The sequence below is a fragment of the Ceratotherium simum genome, chromosome 19, assembly GCF_057802395.1.
Source record: "Ceratotherium simum simum isolate JZ-2026a chromosome 19, ASM5780239v1, whole genome shotgun sequence".
In the NCBI taxonomy this organism is placed as follows: domain Eukaryota; kingdom Metazoa; phylum Chordata; class Mammalia; order Perissodactyla; family Rhinocerotidae; genus Ceratotherium; species Ceratotherium simum.
Window position 1 is genome coordinate 53,307,871 of NC_141918.1, and position 21,035 is coordinate 53,328,905.

A 21,035-nucleotide genomic window follows, 5' to 3' on the forward strand; every position below is an offset into this window, starting at 1 on the left:
GGCAAAAGCTGATGAGCTCGTGTTCAGAACCCTTCTGTGTCTGAATAATAAAGCTGGAGCCTACCTCTATACGCATATACCTTAAGGTCAAAGTTCATCGCATCACTAGTCATAGTCTTTCAAAGGCTGCTCTGTGAAAAAGGTGGAAAATACTGAACCAGCAGGTATTTTTTTGAGCTCGTATGCTGCTCAGAGTAAGAAAGAGATCACTCGAAAGCTTGTACCTCATCTACCTTTTGTGGTTCCTTTGGGGGGGGTGGAAATTAAAGATTATCTTTATAATTTCAGGATTTCTTTAAAACTAGCTCCATTACACTGCAGAGAAAATGCAGGAGTGGTTGGAGACGCCCTCCTATGACGTGGTCTTGTACTCCATCAACCTGCGAGGTTCTGAGGCCATTGGGTCTCTGGAGACAGCTGCCCTGGTTGTCCCCCGTCACACAGTTTTTTACACTCTGAGAGCTGTTCCTGGGGTTTTCTTTTTTGAAGCTGTTTTGGCACTAATTCCTCTTGCTGATGACTCATAAAACAAATGTTGTTTTTCACATAGTTCCTGAAAGAGAAAGAAGCATTAGAAAATATCATTCTTAGTTTACAGTACTTGAAAGAAAATGTGCAGGTTACCATTTTTTAAATCACCCTGGGGATTTAATGTTTCAGCTATGCAAAAAAGACGTTTCTATTGCCAAGCTTCGATGTATCGTCAAATTCAGTATACCACAGAACTTTGGTCAGTCTCTCGCAAAGGGTAAGGTGGGTGTCTGACACAGCCATGTCACTCCTGTCTGCAGGGAAGGAGTCCAAGGATGGTATTATGTGGAACTAACAGAGATAACGTCCCAGATCGTATTTCATTTTTTTCATTTCTCAAACTCTACCAATATGCCTATATTTATGTCGACATTGTCTACCTTCCACATTATTCCCTTGTTCCTGCATTAACAAATTCTTTTCTAGAGGATTCTTCCCATCAGCATAAAAACATGCTCTAATATCTTAACATTTATTTTAAAACAAGAGAAGGCCACCTGTGAACCTCCCTCCCTTTCAAATATGTTTTCCTGTAATTGAACCAGTTACTTGAGTGGCTGAAGCGTGCCTGACACTCTGGATGAAGAGGCCTGCTTTCAGGGAGGTTCCGTTTTCATAGAGGAGACCAGCAAAGAAGCATATAGTTTCACATAAAGTGCTAATGAGGAAAGTAACAGGAAAGGAAAAGAGGGACAAAGTTGGGAGCGACTGTCATACTACGGGCATCTCTCAAGAGGTGACTGTGATCAGAAATTGGAATGAAGTGTGAAGAATGGCAGGTAAAGTGTTTACAGAGAGGCCAGTGTGGCCAGAGCACGGTGAGGACGTGAATGGCAGAGATGAAGTTGGGGGGTGGGTAGCAGCCATAGTAAGAAGTTCGCATTTTGTTTGAAATGTCGTTTGAGCCATAGGGTTTTGAGCTGCGGAATGACAGTTTTTAAAAGATCCCTCTACTGCTGTGTGGAGGATAGACTGTAGAGGGCGGGAGCTGGAAGACCAGTGTGGAGCTTAGTATAGTCCAGGTGAGAGAGAGTGGCTTGGATTGAGCATGGTACTGTGGAAAGTGTCAGATTCATGGTATGTTTTGTTAACAGAGCCAGTAAGACTGACTGATAGTGTAGATGTGGGGTGTAGGATAGCGTGGATGAAGCCTAAGCTTCTGGCCTGAGGAGCCCCCTCCCCCGGCCCCCAGCAGGAGGCTTGTGGAGGAATGTGTGTGTGTGTGTGTGTGAGTGCATGGAACTGGGGATCAACAGTTGTGTGTAGGCTACAGAGGCCTATTAGACGTTCCAACAGAACATGCTAAGTGGGCAGTTAGATCTGGAATTGGAAAGTCAGGTAAAGGTCACAGCCTGGTGATGCACATTTGGGATCATCAACTTACAGATGGCTTGTAAAGATGAGCATGATCGAAGAAGTGAGTGTAGGCAGAGGAGAGTCTTAAGGACTGAGTCCTGGGCACTACTGTATTAAAGGAGTGGAGGAGGAGGAAGAGGAAGCCAAGGAGACCACGGCGTGACTCTGAGGGAGGAGGGAAACCAGGGTAGGGTGATATTCCAGAAGACAAGTGAAAAAACATGTTTGAAGATGAGGAGCATGAGGAACTGGGCAAGTGCTGCTGGGAAGTCCAGTGATACGGGACTGAGGGCTAACCCTGAGGTGTGATAACTTGAAAGTCATAGTGGCCTTCGGAGTAAGAAAATGGGAAAGAGCGCTTGAGTGGAGTTACTTCAGAAAGACTGGAAGGCGAGGACATGGAGACAGCAAACATAGAGCATTCTAGAACCGAAAAGTAGGGGCAGCAAACAGGTCAGTACCTGGAGGAATTTGAGGTCTAGGGAGGTATTTTGTTTGCAATGGGAAACACTGCAGCTGCGTGTGTGGGGGTGGCGCACAATGATAATCCCATAGAAGGGGGAAATTGATGCCGTACACAGCGCACAAACGGAAGAAATGGCCTTTGCGACAAGACAGAGCCTGTGGGCATAGATGTAGGTAGGTTAGCAGAAGGTGTGGAGGATGGGGTGGTCTCTCTGTTTCTGTTTTCTCAGTGAACTAAAAAAGCAAGGTCATCAGCAGAGGGCAAGGAAGTGGGAAGGAGTGCTGGAGGCTTGAGGGGAGTGTGGGGTGTGAGGTAATCATCTTGGAGAGCAGGAGAGTTACCACCAGGGAAATGCAGAACATTTTGGCAGGCCTTGAGATCCGTGTTCATAAATTTAAAACTAGCCCTGTCAGCATAGTTGTGTGTTTTCTTGAGTTGTGTTCAGCTCCTCAGAGGCAGGGATAACATAAGCTGAGTAACATGGTTCTATCACAGTGAAGTTTTGCCTGAATGATGGCGGGAGAGGGACAGGGTGGAGGGAGGTGGTGGTCCATGGAATCTAAGCAGGTAAGTGAGGACACGGGGTGGCTGCTCCATGGATTCCAGGTCCTGGTGTGGCTGAAGTGTTGAGTGCGGGTACTCGAGGAAGAGTGGTCCCGGGCTGAGGGGGATGCTGAGAGTGCAGCAGCGATTGGTGGCCACAGTCTAGGGTACGACCATCCCGCCTGCTCCCCTTCAGAGCGAAACCTGAAAGAGTGGACCGTAGCCGGTTCTTGACGAACTTCCACTTTCCCCTCAAACCTCGTCAGTCACCTTCGGTCCTCTCACTACACTGTCTGTGCCTGACAAGCCTGTGGTCACCTCCCTCTTTGTGTTGGCCTCGGCAGCATCCGCCATCGTCCAGTCCCACCTCCTAGATGCTTCTTCTAGTTTCAGTGCCACCTCCTCCTGGCTCCCCCACCTCACTGCTGGCTCCTTTCAGCTCTTTTTGACGCTCTCTTTCCTCTGCTTGGTCTCTAAATGTTGGCGTTGTCTCGGGCTCTGTCCTGGACCTCAGGCCCTTGTCTCTGCTCTCTGACTAGGTGATCTCATCTGGTTCCATAGCTTAGATACCACTTACAAGCTAATGGCCTCCCAAATCTGACCCCAGCCCTCTGTCTTCAGAATTTCAGACGTACATGTCCAGCTGCCGAATAATAATGTATCTCTCTGATGTCTAAAGGACATCTCAAAATTAATACATCTAAAACAGAACTCTGCAATCTCCCCAGCCCTGAAACCTAGTCGTCCTTCAGGCTTCCCAGTCTTACCATCCATGCCATTTCTCAAGCTAAAAATTTAGGTATCGTCCTGACTACTTCATTGCCTTATTCCTATATTCAATTCATTCATTCATTCAATAATGAGCTTCAATTATATGCTAAGGAATTATTCCAGATTCTGGGAAACAACAGGGAACACAATATACAAAACTCCCTGTCCTTGAGGAATTTAAATGGAGCGAGAGCAGACAGACAATAAACCAAGTAAAATACAGACAGCACCAGCTTTGGAAAAGTTGAAGCAGGAAAGTGGATGCAGAGTTGGGGACACGACTGTGATTTTAAAGAGGGTGACGGGAAAGTCTGAAGGAGGTAAAGCAGGGAGACAAGTGGATACCTGGGGAAAGAGAACTCTAGACGGAAGGAACAAATGCAAAGAGCCTGAGTCTTGCACGTGCCTGGTGTGTTGCGGATGCAGCCACAAGGCCAGCGTGGCCGATGAGAGGAAGAGGCGAGACTAGTGGGGTATGTGGGGCTGTGTGGCCCATGGAAAGGCTTTTACTCTGAGATGAGAGCCGCCAGAGGATTTGAGCAAAGGAGTGGCTTGATCTCGTTTAACGGGATCCCTGGCTGCTGTGTCGAGAGAAGACTGGAGGGGACAGAGGGTGAAATAAGGACCAAGCAGGTGGCTATGACAATAAAAAGGAGAGAGACCCTGAGGACTCAGATCAGGGGGTAACAGTGATGGTGGTCAGGCTTTGGATATGTTGAAATAAGAGCCAACACCATTTTCTGATAGATTGAAGGTGGAGTGTAAGAGAAAAAGGGTCAGGGAAGACTCCACAGTGTGGCGAGGGCATGCAGGATAAAGCTGACATCAACTAGGGGGAAAGGACTGCGGGTAGAGTAGGTTTGGGCAGCGTCAGGGTTCAGTATAGAACATGCAAGTCTGAGATATCTGTGAGACATTTGAAAAGACGTGTAGAGCAAACAGACAAGCCTTGAATTCAGCAGAGATATCAAAGCTGGGGATGGAAATTTCGGAGCCAGTGGCATAACGATGGTATAAATGTGACCGAGAACCAGGCAAGGAAAGGGTTACTGAGAATCTGATCACAAACTAACATGGGCTGTCCAATGTTTTCCAGATAAGGAGAAACTAAATGTTCTGGTTTTCAAAAGTTAATGTCCCCATTCTTGCAAATGTTGCCATCTTACAGTGAAACCTACATGTTTGCTGCAAGACCCCTGCAAACTGCTCCAGCCCCAAGCGTCCAAAAGTTACCATGGACCCGTTATATAATAACATGTTCCTTGAACTCGTTATGGAATGGCATATTGCATTGAACCTGTTATGTAATGACATGTTCCTTGACCTTGTCATGAAGTGGCATGTTACATTGAACTCATCATGTAATGGCATGTTGCATTGAACTCATTGTGTAATGGTACCTTGACATCGTTATGTAATGGCTTGCACATGCACCATGATTGGGCCCAGTTGTTACACAGTTGTAACATATCCTCTGCACTCTAGTGTATAAGGTCTCCACCAGCACTAGGCTTGGGGAGACACTGCTTTGGGAGCTATCCCTGGTGTTCTCCATTGCTTGTGCAAACAATAAACTTTTTCTTCACTTACTTCGGCCTTGGTTCTGCTTTTCAGCTCTGCACTCACCAAGAGACAAACCCCTTGAGTTCAGTTACATCAAGGCCATAACTTTGTTTGAGATCAACAAGCCAGTGAGGAGGATAGAGAAGTGGCCAGAGGACTAAGCCCTAGGGCATGAAAACTTTAAGATAGAAAGTAGGAAGATAGGATGGAACTGGCAGAGGATGCTGAGGAGGAGTGACTAGTAGGAGACCACCAGGAAGAGGGTCCCTGAAGGCAGAAAAGGAAGTATTTCAGGAAGGAGGGCCCACTCAGTCAGCCAAATGCTGGGGTAGTCACTAAGCTAGCCTTTAAGCTGAGGAATGAGGGTTGGTCACTGGGCGTAGCAACGTGGAGGAGACAGGGATGTTCAAAAGAGCAGTTTCAGTAGAGTGGTGGCCATAAAAGTCTTATTGGAGCAGGTTCAGGAGAGAATGGAAGAGAGAAATTGAGGACAGTGAACTTTGCTATAAACGGTAGCAGAGAAACAGAACAAAAGCTAGAGAGGAAAATGGAATCAAAGACTTTTTTTTTAAGATGGGGAAAAAAATCATGGTTTGTATGCTGCTGAGAAGTAGAGATCCAGGAGAGAGGTAAAATATGGATGGTGCAAGTGAGTACAGGGAGAGTTGTTGGAGAATGTCCTGGAGAAGGGAAAGGGGAGGATGTGAAGTAGCTGCCCTCACGCAGGAGTGATGGAGTTAATAGAACCCAAAGGGATGGCGGTGCATTTGGTTACAAATACCGATGTGTGGGTCCATGTTGGAGGTTGTGGAAGTTCCCCTCTGATTGTGTCCATTTTCTCCATGAAGTCAGAAGCTAGGCCATCAGCAGGAGTGAGGAGGGCCAAGGAGGTGGGGAGGTTTCCAGAGAGAGAAGGTGGTACGGAGCATTGTCTGGAGAGAGGCGGTTAATGGACTAGGGACACGTGTGATTGCCAGGCAGCGTGGAGGGTCATGGTCATGATTTAAAATGAGACCCAACGCTGTGCTGGTGTGCTTTCTCAGCCACGTTCAACTGGGTGACTGCAGACTCTCGCTTGGCATGCCTTAAAATGTAAATCGGATCATGTCACTCCCCTGCTTTAAATACTTGAGTAGCTTCCCATTGCACTTGGAATGAAATCCCCATTCCCTCAGCCTGCAAAGCCCTGCACACTCGTCTGTGGACTTTCTAACGGAATCTCAGATCGCAGCCTCCTGGACCTCTTCCCGTTCCTGGAACAGGTCAAGCGCATTTCTGATTCAGCCTTTGCACTAGCTGTTCTCTTGGCCTGAATTCTCTTTCCCCCATCTTTGCATGGTTGGACTTTATTGTCACCCAGATTTTATCTTAAATGTTACCTCTCAGAATAACCTCAATCAAAAGTAGCCCCCACCCTATCATTTACTATCTTATCAGCACGTTGTCATTCTCAGGGCATTTTGCTCCCTGACTAGTCCTGTTGTTGAAGAAATGAATCTGGATGAATGAATGAAGGCACGGCCACATAAAGTTAACTGTGAAAAGTGAAAAATAATCTAAGCCTGAGAACTAAAATGTTGACAAAACATGACCTTGTTGGATTTCTCTATTTGTTTCCACTTCAACTGGGGAAAAGAATAAAAGTCACAGCTGAAGCAGCAACTATGGCAAATGTCCCATTTGGGGTTTGTAGCTGGAAAGGCAGAAGTTCAAAATAAAATCCTTTCAAATTACATTATTGCTGAAATCTTTTCTGACCTCTCAGCTGAGTCACAGTCTAGTTTATAAAAAACTTAACCAGCTTGGAAGAATATTTGTTTTCTCAGCCTTGTAGAAATAGAAATGAAAGAACCCAACTCCAAATATGAGAAAGGAGAAGGGTAACAATGGGTGAAGTATCAGCATTGAAGGGAATTGGACATTATAAATAGTTTCCTCTTACTCCTTAGAAAATCATGGGGTATATACCTCAGGACCATCTGTTTCCCTGGTGACAAAAGCTGCTTCATTGTTTCATTCACTCCTAAACGTCTAAAGACTCCCTTAACCCAGCAGTGTCCTTCCTCAGTCTTCAAGTCACTTCAGCTCCTGTGTCCTGGCAAGTTCCGGGGCTTTCCGTCACCCCCCATTTACTTAACTAGTTTGAGAACTTTTCAATGCCATTATGTATTTTATTTTATTTTTATTTTTGTCTCAGACATTTCCCTCCAGGGACCCTTGTTTAACACACACACTTCATACATATTTTGGTCAATTCACACAATGCAGGCTGCTTACATTTTCCTTTTAAATGCCTTTGCCAGCCTGCTGCTTCAAGCTGAGACAAGACCAGGCTCTCCAGAGTTGCCTCAACAGGAGTGAAGTTCTCTGAAAGCAAACTTTGTTTCCTTTCTGCCCTCAGAACTGGGTTCCCCACAACATACCCCCTGGTAGATACTGTGGCTGCTGCTATACATGAGTTTAAAATGCAGAATGGTGTTGCTACCTCATCTTTCATCACCCACTGCACCCGTGTCTTTATCTGTCTGGAGAGAGACGGTCCCACCCACCTCTCTCCCCCCACCTCGTGTAGTTTTCGGCCTCTGGATCTCCTAATTTGCAATTTATAACTTTCTTGGAGAGAGTCTGGATTTAGGTTGAATAATTGCATGACTCAAAAGTAACAGAAATGTGATTCTTTCAAAAACAGTTCATAATTCAGAGTTTTACTAATTTAAACAGATTCCTTCCCCACCCCGAAATTCTGAATGAATACGTTTTGTTGAGCTGTAGATACCCAAATCATGCGTTCTTAGGGAATGTCTTATTCTGGAGGTCCACTAGGTGGAAAGGTTGGCTTTTCTTAAGTTTTGTCTTCAAATTTTCATTTGGTTTGCAACTTGATACTTTCTGACAGCCCCATATGAAAAATAGATCTAAAAGTTTCTTAACCTTAATGCATACAGAACATTCTGATTTCAAGTTAGACTAGAGAGCAATAAGGAATGATAACAAAGGAGGCCCTTAGCGTCCTGCAATTAATTCATTATGACTTTCTCCCTGCCTCTATTTTTCAGTTAGCATTGCTCACAAGAATTTTAACAACTTTCATTTTTGAAGGAATTTTGCTCCCCCAGCTAGTAGATGGGTAGCTCAAAGTGCGTACACCCAAGGTGGATTTCCATACAGCCAAGGAAATTTCAGCCCCAGGGCTCCTCACCTGCACAGCCCCTTCCAGGACCCACAGAGTCGGGCCTGATTTTGCATTCATAATTTGTATTATTTTTCTTAAGCAGGACCCTCAAACCTTAGGTTCCACAAAACGTGCATCTGTCCCTGCTTACACACCTCTGTACCTATGGGTTCCCGGAGGACCAGAGTATCTCTGACATGGACTTTTCCGCTCTACTCCAGGTCCCGGGGTTCACCTGCCTTCCCTCCCTTCCATTGCATGTCCCAATGGCGCCTCATATGCAGTCTGTACAAACTGAACTCAGTGTTGTCCTAGACCCCCCAGACTCCGGCCTCCCCAGCCCCCGGCCTGCTTCTCCTCCTCCGGCTCTCACGTGGATGAATGTCTCCACTGTGGACTGGGTTAGCGCTCTCAGCTAGAGAGAGATCCCAGTTCCCTCAACTGTCTGCCAGTCCAGCTCCAAGCTAGCTCCCAGTCTAGCTCCCTGCACCCCCTCCAGCCCCGTGGTTTCCTGCTTGCTTCCTCCCACAGACTCCTTCTAGGTCCCCTCATCCCCTCATTTCCAGTTTCCATATTTTGCCTGAGTGCTCCTTCAAAAATCTGGTCACTTTAATTCCCAGCTCTGTTGTTTTAAACACGCCCCCGAGCTCTGCCTTCAGGATGAAATCCAAATTCTTTACCAAGACCGACAAGACCCTTCCCGACTGCTCTGTGCCCTTGGTTCTGGGCTCATCTCTCCTCCCCAACTCAGAACCTGTCCTCTTCATGCCACTCCAATGGATATCCTGACCTCTGCGTGTGACCCCCTCCTCTATTTCCCACCCATTCCTTTTTGCCCAGATAACTCCTTCAAGATTCAGCTTTGGATTCATCTCTTTCAGGAAGCTTTTATAGATGAAATCCTCCAATATCTGTGACTTTCCTCTGTGCTGGTCAACACAGTGTTTTCTTGTCTGTCTCCTAAAGTGAGGAAGCTATGGATCCTCTGTCTCCTATATCTTTGATTCTCTCCTAGTACAGTGCCTGGTCCATAGTAGATGGTCAACCAAGAGTCGTCGAATAAGTAATATCCGACGTGGTGGAGAGGGGAGTGGTGTGGTAGAGCCAGTGTGTCTCACTCATCTGAACATATCCTCTTCCTCCTTCCATCGGACAGACTGTCTTAGACCACAGATTAAATCACACCCTATGGCTCACGGATCCTAACCTGTGTGGTTTATGTTGTTTTCTATGATGTAGGATGTGGAGTTTCCATCCTCGTATCTAATCTCCACACACCATGAATTCAGCATTGGCCTTGTCCACAAGTTATCAAATTGAACAGTGAATACTTTTTAATTGCCTGCTAGGAATTAATATTAAGCTAGGCACTGTAGAGGTTACATAAGAAAGATAATGGGGGCGGGCCAGCCCGTAGCTTAGCGGCTAAGTACTCACGCTCCGATACTGGCGGCCCGGGTTTGGATCCCGGGCGCGCACCAACGCACCGCTTCTCCGGCCATGCTGAGGCCACGTCCCACATACAGCAACTAGAAGGATGTGCAACTATGACATACAACTATCTACTGGGGCTTTGGGGAAAAAAAAAAAAAAAAGGAGGAGGATTGGCAATAGATGTTAGCTCAGAGCCCGTCTTCCTCAGCAAAAAAGAGGAGGATTAGCATGGATGTTAGCTCAGGGCTGATCTTCCTCACAAAAAAAAAAAAAAAAAAAAGAAGAAGAAAGATAATGGGCAGAGACCATTCTCGGAAACCAAAACTTTACAACCTAGTTGAGGAGGTAACATCACAGGAGTTTTAGCTAAGGCAACATAGAAGACAATGGGACTGAAAATATTGAGAATCCAGGAGAAAGGAATGCTAACTAGAGCCAAGGTGACTCAGGCTTTGAAGACGGTTTGGGTTGGCCCTTAAGGCATAAGGATGTAGGGCTAAAGCTTCCAAGATCCTATAGTGTAGGAACAGAAGTAAGGAGATAAGAGTCAGTGAGGGAGGAGGGGAGCCAGGGAAGAAGACTGTCTCATAGGAACTAAAAGAGAATTTCAAGAAAGAGTAGGTGTGGTAGACGAAATGTGGTAAGAAAATTCTTTGTCCTTCGTCCCATCAAGAGAGTAAGTCATTTCTACACCACTTGCATCTGGGCTGGCCCAGGGACTCGCGCTGAAGATAGAAAGTGGGGGGAGTGACATAGGGTCAGCCAGCACCTACTGCCACCCAGGTGAGTGAGGCTGTCTGGGACCTTCCAGTCCAGCTGATCCTCCTGCCGACGGTGCCACATGAGCGAGTCCAGGTGAAAGGAGCAGAAGTGCCACCCCGCCAAACCAGAGAATCATGGGAAATAGTAAATCGTTATTTTAAGCCACTACTTTTCCGGATGGTTTGTTATGCCTAGATGGGTGACTGATGTGAAACCAGCTATAGGGAAGGATGAGAAATGAAGGATGACCAAGAAATCTGGAAGTCGTCGGTGTCCTGGCATCTCAATTCTGGAAAAGGCCTGAATCTGCCAGAATTGCTTCCAGTTTACAGACGAATGCATTGAGTTATCAAGGTCTGAGGCTATTAATTATTTGAAAAGTATATTTGTAATTAACAGTCTTGTTTCGATTCTGTGCTCACCAAGAAATCCAGACATTTGACTTCAACTTGCAGAGCGAGGCAATGCTCTGGTCAGGCCAAGGGTAGAGCCAGCCTTCCTGACAATTATCTTTCTCTTTGTAAATGAATAATTTTCATTTTCAATTTATTTTTTAAAAACAGGGCCTTATCTGTATCAAAAATTAGCTCTACAGTTTTATATTTAACGTATGTCTTAAATTAAGAGAAAAGTTTTTCTGCTTTCTGAAGTGAAATATTCTTAAAATGTAAACAATTTAAAAGCGTATGAATTACAAAGTGAAAATTTTCCACAGTCCTACTCACTATACACCCTAATAAACCAGCATTAACAGGTTAGTCTATATAAATATATATGTACACATATTCCTACCATCAATTCATCTAATCAGGTTTATTTTTCTTTCAGATAAAAGGGGAAGAATCAATATGCCCACAATTTCTGTACAATCATACGTCTCTTTCTGGCGTATTGCAAGTATTTTTAGAAGAAAGCCACAAGGTGTAAATATGTAGTTTCCTCCCATTATATTAAAACCCAAGAACAAGTGTCCCTACATTGTCAAGTGTAGCGATTTAATCTTAGGAAGAGTAACCAGTTCCCCTTCATTCCCGGCCCGGTGCATCGCCTCCTCGCCCAGGCCGCAGTGTTAGTGGTTAGAGCTGTGCATTTTAACCTGCTGCTTGTCTTTGCATCACATCGAAAGGGGTACTACGGGGTTGACTTACACCTGCGGTGGAGAGGAATAAGCCATTTGGTTTGGCAGATGCTTCAAAGGAGAAACGGATGGGAGAATGACGGCAGGTAACCTGCTGGGAGGAGTCAGAAAATACCCGTGCTGAAACGCTATTATCCTTATGTTGACCCCAAACCAGTCTGGGGCTTCTCCGGTCATTGGCTTTCTTTGACCCTTTTCTTATTCCCCTTGAAGTTTTAATTAAGTTCAACCATATTGGGTCAACTGTTCCAATTTCTGTGGAATCTTGTATTTCTGGTTCATTATAACAAGAAATCATTCTCTCATATCCAAAAAAAAAAAAAATTTCATTTCTCTCTACTGAAAGAAAGAGGGAGTGTTCTATGGCCCACTTCTAGGTTAGATTGTTTACGCAGTCTCTCCATGTGAAACTTATTTAACCAGTTTCCTAAATGCCTAGTCATATAAGAAACTCTTTATTAAACTGACTTTATGCCATATTCAGAATAATTGTAGACATTTAAATTCAAGAGTTTTCCTGGTGATCTCAACCTTAAGAAGTGTTCAGGACTTAAAGAGACCTGCACGTGTGGTGGAGAGGGAAGAGCCAAAGCCCGTGGATCTAGTGAGCATGACATTCTAGGACCTTCCGACACCCCTCCTGTGTGGGGCAGGTGGGGAGACGGGAGGGCTTCTTAGATCATCACTGCACAGAGCTTTGGAAGCTTCACTTGTTAGAAAGCCCTGGTTATACTAATTCCTTAGCTGGTCACCCAAATTAAACACATAGCAGAGAAACTGGAATTATGCTTTGAGATATGGTTTCACACCAAAGGGAGAGTCCTAAAATAATTTCACATATTATTATTATTATTTACTTGTATATAAAAGCTGCATTTCTGAGCAGAGTGTTGTTCAGAGAGCAACGCACAGGGTACTTACGCTTTTGCCAGCTCAGTCGATATTTGTTCCAAAGAGCATCCCTTTGTCTGTGGTATAAACACAACAACGAAGGCCAGGGAAGCCAGACTCATGACTGTATAGAAAAAGCACACCCATGGCAGGCCAATGCGGTCTGTAAAGGGCAGAAGAAATTGATTAGAAACGTGCTAAGGGTCGCTTTGATCCCATTTGTGGACAGCAGATGCTTAGAGTGTATATAAAAACACACGTATTTTCAAACACTCCAGTAGGATCCAGAGAAATAGCAATCACAAATTAAAAATACAGCCAGCCTCTGAAGGTTTCATTTTTACCGACTACACCAGCTTTCTCTGGTAAAGTAAACAGCAGTCTTGTAACTACACAATTTAAACCCAATGGCATCTTCTTGGTGAGCGTGCTTTCTTTTTCAAAATGGCAGTACACAGGCTCATTGCAAAAAGAGAACCTCAAACGGCACGGAAACATAGAAGCAGAAGGTAAAACATCTCCTCTCTCTCCTCTCCTTCCACAATTCCTCTCTCAGGAGCCACCGCTGCAGCAGTGTGGTTTCTGTCTGGTGGACATTCTTAAAGACATATTTATGCAGATGGACTTTTCTTGGAATGAGCTCACCCTTCTTTACTCTGATTTGAATCAATCATTTCACGTTAGCAATATTTCATCATTTAGTAGCCGGCAGTGTATTTGTAATGCTTCCTCCTGGGTTCAGAGAAAAAAAGTGATAATGGTTCTAAGGAAAGGCGTTAACTTGTTAAGATGCATCCGCAAGAAGCAGGATCCTTATTGATGGATCTCACCGCCAGCCTAGTTTTTCCTCTGACCACTTCCAGCCAAAGGTACCGTCCCTTTGTGGTTACTGACCAAGGTCAAGGTCCATTAACTGGTGATAAATGGCCTCCCGTGCACTGGAGCCTGCCATTCGCATTGTGTGCCCCCTGGCTCAGCAGCACAAAGTCCAGGGTGGCAGACAGTCACGAGGAGGAAGCTGGCTCTTTTTGCACACAGGCTCAGACCAACTGCAGACTGCACCAGCGCACACAGCCCTTCACAGCTGCAGCCACAGATCACGATGGCTCTGTCAGGAGAACTGGCAGAGCAGTTCTGCAGGGAGGCAGTTTGGTGAATGCAGGGTGGGAGGATCTAAGCATGTCAACCACTTGTCAGTCGGTCCTGCTGATGGGGGAGAAACAGGAAGCAGAAACAGCAGTGTGGCTCTGCTGGCAAGTTAACTAGAGTCCCATCCCTCAGGGCTTCTCGTGCTGCTGGCACAGGGTTTTGCCCAAGTGAGTGCTTAATATAGTGCTTGTAGAACTGGCCCTTCTTCCCTCTCTGGGGCATAAAACCAGAATACAAACAGTGAAAAAACCCGAAAAAGTCATAACATCAGACTTGTCCCTTGCTCTGTGTGAGCACTTTCAGTGACAGGGAGCTCACCACTTTGCAAAGACTCTCGCTGCACTGTGAGCCAGCTCTGCCTGCTAGAAAGGTATTCCTGACTGACTCCTAAGCCCACGTCCACCCTTCAGGACCTGCAGGTCCCCCGGATCAGCTCTCCGCTCCCCTCTTCATGACAGCGGTGCGGGTATCTGCATCTCCTCCGTCTCCTCCTGGAGCCTCTTTTTTCTGAGTCTAATATCCTGAACTCGCACTGTCCTTCACAGACCACAGGTCACGTGCCCGTGCCATCCAGACAGCCCTCCCTTGGGGAGGTGGACCCACTGCAACTCTCTTAAAATATTGAAACAATCCTCTTAAAATATTTTTCCCAGAGCCGAGCACAATACTGCAGCTGTGTCCTGATCATGCAGAGTGGGTTTGTCCTCTGGATACTCCGCTTTTATTGATACAGCTGAAACTGCACGAAAAAACTTGACGTCCCAGGGCCAGCTGCCAAGCAGAACTCTTATGTCTTTTACTTGGAAAACTGATTTTTGAAAATAAGTATAGAATTTCAAACTTAGTCCAATGAAAGGCCAGCTACAGGTTTTAGATCATTCCAGGTTTTTTTTAAAAGTGAATACGCTTTCCTAACACCTGTTCTAAACTCCCGTGCAGGAGGACCTCTGAATCTGCATCAGCTCATCCTGTACCTTAGCCATCCTTCCAGAGGTTTGTGTCATTCTCATCCCTCATCATTTCCATTCTTTCTTTTATATTTCCCCTTCTCCACACCAAACCGCAGATAAGAGTGTGTGTGTGTGTGAAGGTGGAGGGCACAGGTCTATGCGTGTGATCGGAGTAGGAGAGCTGTGGGACATAAACATTTGAAAATTTTATGTAAAAACCCAAACCATGCTTAATTGATAACTCCAAAAGTTAGTATTTCCAAAAGTAGATGTATTTAAAAAAAAGTGGTTGACAAGATTCAGAAGTACTGTATATAAATATACACTTTTTTGGAGTATACATCAGCTTTTGAAAATTTATGTATTAATGTTATTTCATATTTATATATTATATATATAAAAAAAGGAAAGAAAGAAAACTCAAGTCATTGGTCGATTTTGGAGGATACTGGGAACCACCTCATTATTTTGAAAGCTAGAAAATAAAGAGAAATTTTCAAGCATTTATCTTCCCTTTCTTAAATGATTCATACTTTAGGACAGGCAAATAACGAATGAGAAGAAATTTCTCCTTAGAGGAGTTTTGCTGATACAAATGTAGAAGGAACAGCAGAGTGGAAACAGCGGATCTGGGCAATGACCCTCCGAGGGAGCCAACAGGACAAAGTGGGAGATGAGAGACGGGATGCACCTCAGATGGCAGGACACAGGACAGCACCCGTGAAGGAATTTGTAACAAACTAACCAGAAAATCCAAGTCCCTCAAGCCTCTGGATCTAAGTAGCAGTTTGCAGGAAACACAGGAACAGAGGTCACCTGATACAACCTCACTCAGCAAAATCCTGCTGGGGGAGAACTCTGGAACAAACAACCCAGTTTCTTCATTAAAAAGGTATCGTGGGGAGGAGGGGGAGAAATAGACATGAAACCTACAAATTATAAGGCACATATCAATCCGTTGTAAATTACGTATTTGGATCATGATTCAAAGTATGAAAAATAATTATAAGACAACTGGAAGACTATGAACACAGACTGGATATTTGATTCCAAGGGACTACAATTTTTAGGTGTAATAATGATACTGTGGTTATAGTTTTTAAGTGTCTGATCTTTTAGAGGTCCATGCTGAAATTTTATAGACAAAATAACATTATGTCTGAGGTATGACTCAAAAGAATATGCTCAAAAAGAGCAGGTGGGGTTACGAATGAATTAAGATTGATACCTGTTGAAGTTAGCGGTCAGTAGATCGGATTCATTGCCATTCTCTTTACTGTTGAATGTGTTTGAAAAGGTCCACAGTCCAATGTTTTTTAGGTGAGTGTGCTTCCCTGACAGTTGTCTTAAGAGCGCAGAGGCAGAGGAGGAAAATGATGAGTTCTTACCGGTCACAGTCAAAAACGTCAGAGAGATGAGGAGATTGATGCCCCAGTTCATGCTGGAAGTTAAGGCAAAGGCTCGTCCGCGAATTCCGCCGGGAAAAATCTCGCTCAGCACCAGCCAGGGCACTAGGAGAAGGCAAAGGAGAGGGGAAGGGACAGCAAAATTATCAAAAGCCCCTAGTCCTGCGTGATCTGTGGTTGGAGAGCTGGGCAGGTCCTTCCTCCGCAGGAGGGAGGACGCCTGTGCCTTCTCCTCACCTTCAGCCAAGTGAGAGAGGATTCAGGAGAAACACTGAGAGAGCTTGACGGTGGTCCCCGGGAGTAGGGGGAGGGACATAAAGTGCTGGTATGTGACACAGGCCTGAGAAATGCAAACGGGGGGGAGAGTGGCTGGGGCCACCTGCACGAGAGGCAGCTTGGGACATCTGCCAAGCACAGAGCCTCGGTGCCAGACCCCGGCTCTGCCTGCTGTTCCTCTGGGCCCGTTCCTGTCTTCTCCTTTCCCGCTGACCTTGAAGAAGTCCAGCATCATAGCTAGTGAGCAGGTAGGAGATAAGGCTAGGAGGCTGGAGGAAAGAGGCTGGCTACCGTCCCTTCTCCAACTTGGGCTTCTTGGCCTGGGGCAAGCTGAGCGGACAGAAGCTCTAAATTAAATAGAGCTCCAAGATTTGATTATTATACCAGACTAAACATTTGAACTTCTGAAAGGAGATTCTTCTTGGCACGAAAACTGATCAGAGGACTTTTTATTATCTGAGACTGACAGGGAACATTATAGGACGTGTCTGATGGGATTAGAAAGGGCACAAGAGGAACAACTTAACTTGTCTTGTTCTCACAACCTCTCACACTGAGTTTGCCTAATAAAATAGCTGCAAGATCTTACATGGTCCAAGCACTTTACAAACCTTATCTCATTTGATCCTCACAAAATCCTGCAAGATAGGAACTATTACTATTCCTCTTTCATAGAAGAAGAAAACTGAGGCTTAAGGAGTTAATAATTTGCCAAGGTCACAGAGCTCCTAAGCAGCAGAGATGGCATTGAGCCCTGGCACTCAGGTTCCGGAATTCATGCTTTTTAATCACGGTTCACTCTTGGTGGTGGCTCAATAAATATTTGTTAATGAATAAATGAATGTGCAGTATAAGCACCTTTGATTCCAAGGAAAGAAGGACTTAGGAGCTGCCCTAGGCCCAGCTCACTGCTGACTAAGTCACCTTGTGTTGGAAAGCCAGCATTTATATACAGACCAGCTGCATCACCCGGCCTAGAGGAGGCGGTGGGAGGAAGGAGCAAGAAGCCAGTGATGGGGCCCACTGGTCAGCGACCTCTTGGGCCCCCTATACGAGAACCAAGCAGTCAGATGTGCCTCTAATTTAATAACTTGCCTCTCGTGACAAGATCACGCTCTGTACAGAAAACATCTGCTTGTGGTAAATTTGCTGTTTTAAAGTAAGAAAAATAAATTTAATTATAAAAGAGGGCTGGGAAAAAATTTTTTCTTGATTATCTTCTCCAAGTGAATCTATATAGGGTTACCTTTTGGGTGTGGAAGCTAATGTAACAAAAAGAATATTATTATTGTCCTAGTTAATAGGGAATTCAAAAATAAAATTCCATGTCCCTCCTCTCTGTTCCCTACCCCAAAAGACCTTCCCTAGTTTCTTGAAGATTATATCCCTGGTGGGATCACTTTGCTCTTAATGAGACCAGTGCAATACCCAGTAACCTTGCCTTGAGCTTTGCAAGACTGGGGATCTGGCTCTGAGTAGAATGGTAGCTCTATAATTCTGGTGAAGCCTTGTAATGACCTGTCCTTGGACAAATACAAGATGAAATTTTGTCAATCCAATTTTTTGAGGCTAAATAATCTATGCCACAGGCCAATCCCACTATGTCCCTTCCTGCCATGGATATTTGACATGGGTCAGGGTGGAGTCTCAGAGGGTTCCTTATCGCCTTTTGCTCTAGCGTCCATGAGGAGGAGGTGGGGGGAGGGACCCTCTTTCATTTTCTTTTGGTAGAGGGGTTAGCACAGGTTTTCTTGATCTACTTCCATCCCCATTTCAGCACCTCTGAAACCCCTTCCACGCCTCCCCACCTTCATCGTGATGGCCTCTTGGAATTATTTGGTGGGATTTTGGGAAAATCATTGCTGGGGTCATCAGAGCCATGTTGGCGATGAGAATGAGCTGATCCTGCTGTTATAGAAAGTGGTGGATTTTCCCAATGAGAAGAAGGGACAGTTACACAAAGCACTGGTTATAAGCGCTCGGTCTGAACTGTCAAGAGCTTGCCTAAAGGATCCTGAGATCTACACTGGAAGACTGTCCTAGGCGTGCATTCAATTCAGCAGCTGAGGCAAGTTCTTGGGCAGGTTAACCAGTCAGTGAGCAATGAACTGAATTTTGAAAGAGACTTCCCTTAGTCGCTCAGGAGAACTTGCTGTAGGCAAACCCTACACCTGACGTTCCCAAAACTAACGTATCATAGCTGAAAGCTTCTGCTTCTTTTGTGATCTAATGGAAAGAATTCAAGAACTGATGCCTTGGTTTATCTAATATTGACAAACTGGATGTTGCAGCAATTGACAAGTGTTTTGACAAGGATGGTCCAGCCTCCCAATGTGGAACCTGTCAATTCAAAAATAAGGAGAATGTTATTTTAACGATGATGTCAGAACCATAAAATTACAGGTTTTCAGATCCAGAGAGAAAATGGCACTTGTAGCAAAATGGAACTTACTGAAGGGGTAAAAATCTTCCCTTGGCTAACTTAGGAGCAAGACGATGCCAGAATCTTACAGGCCTCCATGTTCCCTAGAAAGAAGCTGTGAATGCCCAAAGCAGAAGGAATGAAGAAGCTCTGTTTCAATTTATAAGTAAAGAGGATAGAAGTATAAACCATCATGTGGGGATTTAATGTGTTGATATTTATAATGACAGGTGAAAGTTTTCTTAAAATCACTCATTTTCTTTTTTTTTTAACTAGATGGCCTAATTTCTCCCCCAGGGAAAATCAAGTTATTGCTACATGCCACAGTGAAGAAGTGGTGGCTCCTTCTGGGTGTCCCTGTGATCCCCTACCCTGATGACAGAGCCATAGGGGTTGCTTCGTGCTGTTGCTTGTGAGGAATCCCCAGAGTGTTCAGAGATACAGTGATCTCTTCTACAGTGAACACAGCTGCTGCAGTTCACAACCTCTGAAACAAATCTCCTGGACCTCTATTATTCCACCTTTCGTTCCCGGGCTAACTCAAAGCAACATGTGCCTCTATAAATGTCAGAGTCTGCACACGTCTTTAAGGTCTTCTCTATGCTGCAGGGACAGGAAATTTTGAACTTGCTAGGAGATAATTGTCCATAGGTACTGGAACTTGTATTTCACATAGCATTAAATCACTCGTCAGGACTTGCCTGATCCAGATGAAATCTGCAGATAGTGTTTGTGGCTGCACTGAGGGTCATAAAAAGGCCTTACAGGCCTCCATGAAGGACGAATATGTTGAATTGTCTCTCTGTGCAGTGGAGGACATGGACTTGGGTTAATAGATACAATCAATGAAAATGACTCGGCCCTGTGACATGGAAACTGCCATGCCTGTCTCCTCATCCCTCCATGTTTCTGCCACTGCCACAATTTTTCCCACTGAAGCTGTCACTTAGCTCCCTGTGCTTTCAGATGTTAAACCCTGCAGCTCTCCGGGCATATTTTCCATTTGGCTTGAGCTCTTCCTGAACCACCTAACGTGCCAGCCCCAGGTTTGAAAGACTCATGGAGATCTTGTAACTCTGGAGGAAGTTCTACATGCAGGCCACAGAGTTGTCAACAACTTGATTTGTCAAGGAGCCAGTGTCCTATACTTTGTAGGATTCCCTTTTATTGCCTTTGCAATAGCATGCAGCACACCTAGCTCTCTGACTGCAAGGGGGTACTTTAAGTGCGAATTCGAGAGGGAAATATGCCCATTTCCTTCCAACCAGATGTTTAAATCCTGACCTCATAATTTCCCCAAATGGAAAAATTATGTTCTTTAAAAAATATACTCCCGCATAGGCCACCATGTCCAACATCAGCAATGATGTGGTGACTTTAATTTATTTTTATTTTTTGTATTCTCCCTTGTCTTGGTCTCTCTGAATTTTTCTCACTCCTGTCCTCTTCTAAAATAAATGCTTTATTGAAGAATACAGTAGTCCCCCCTTATCCATGGGAGATACAGACCAAAACCCCCAGTTGGATGCCTGAAACGGCGGATAGTACCGAACCCTATATATACTATGTTTTTTTCCTATACATACAGACCTATGTAAATAAAGTTTAATTTATAAATTAGGCACAGTAAGAGATTAACAACAATAACTAGTAATAAAATATAACAATTATAACAATATTCTGTAATAAAAGTTATGTGAATGTGGTCTCTCTCAAAGTATCTTATTGTACTGTACTCATCCTTCTTGCAATGCCGTGAGATCATAGAAAGCCTATGTGATGAGATAAAGTGAGATGAATGATGCAGGCGTTGTGGCCTACCCTTAGGCTACTATTGACCTTATGATTATACATTAGAAGGAGGATCACCAGCTCCCAAGACCTTGGTTGACCTCAGGTAACTGAAACCGTGGAAAGTGAAACCATAGATAAAGGGGGACTACTGTATTATCTTGGATTACTTACATAACAAACTAAGAAGAGCAATGTAATAAAGCCTCGATGTTCCCCAATCTTTCTATCTTAATGATTTCTAGTCAAAACCAACAGAAATGATTTTTTAAAAATATTTTAGGAGAGGGGCCAGCCCGGTGCCATAGCGGTTAAGTTTGCGCGCTCTGCTTCAGCAGCCCAGGGTTCGCTGGTTCCGATCCTGGGCGCGGACCTATGCACTTATCAAGCCATGCTGAGGTGGCGTTCCAGGCA

The 21,035-nt window shown here is 44.8% G+C and overlaps 1 protein-coding gene across 1 annotated transcript in view; it reads right to left on the reverse strand.

Annotated features, from left to right (window-relative positions):
* Positions 1–313: 313 nt before the first annotated feature.
* SLC2A12 (solute carrier family 2 member 12) overlaps positions 314–21,035 on the reverse strand; it is a 53,944-nt gene continuing 33,222 nt past the window's right edge. The window contains exons 3-5 of the mRNA XM_004422339.3: positions 16,115–16,237; positions 12,658–12,790; positions 314–553 (exon numbers count right to left, since the gene is read on the reverse strand). Coding sequence (XP_004422396.1) covers positions 376–553; positions 12,658–12,790; positions 16,115–16,237 — 434 coding nt within the window. The 3' untranslated portion in view covers positions 314–375. The remainder of the gene's footprint in view (positions 554–12,657; positions 12,791–16,114; positions 16,238–21,035) is intronic.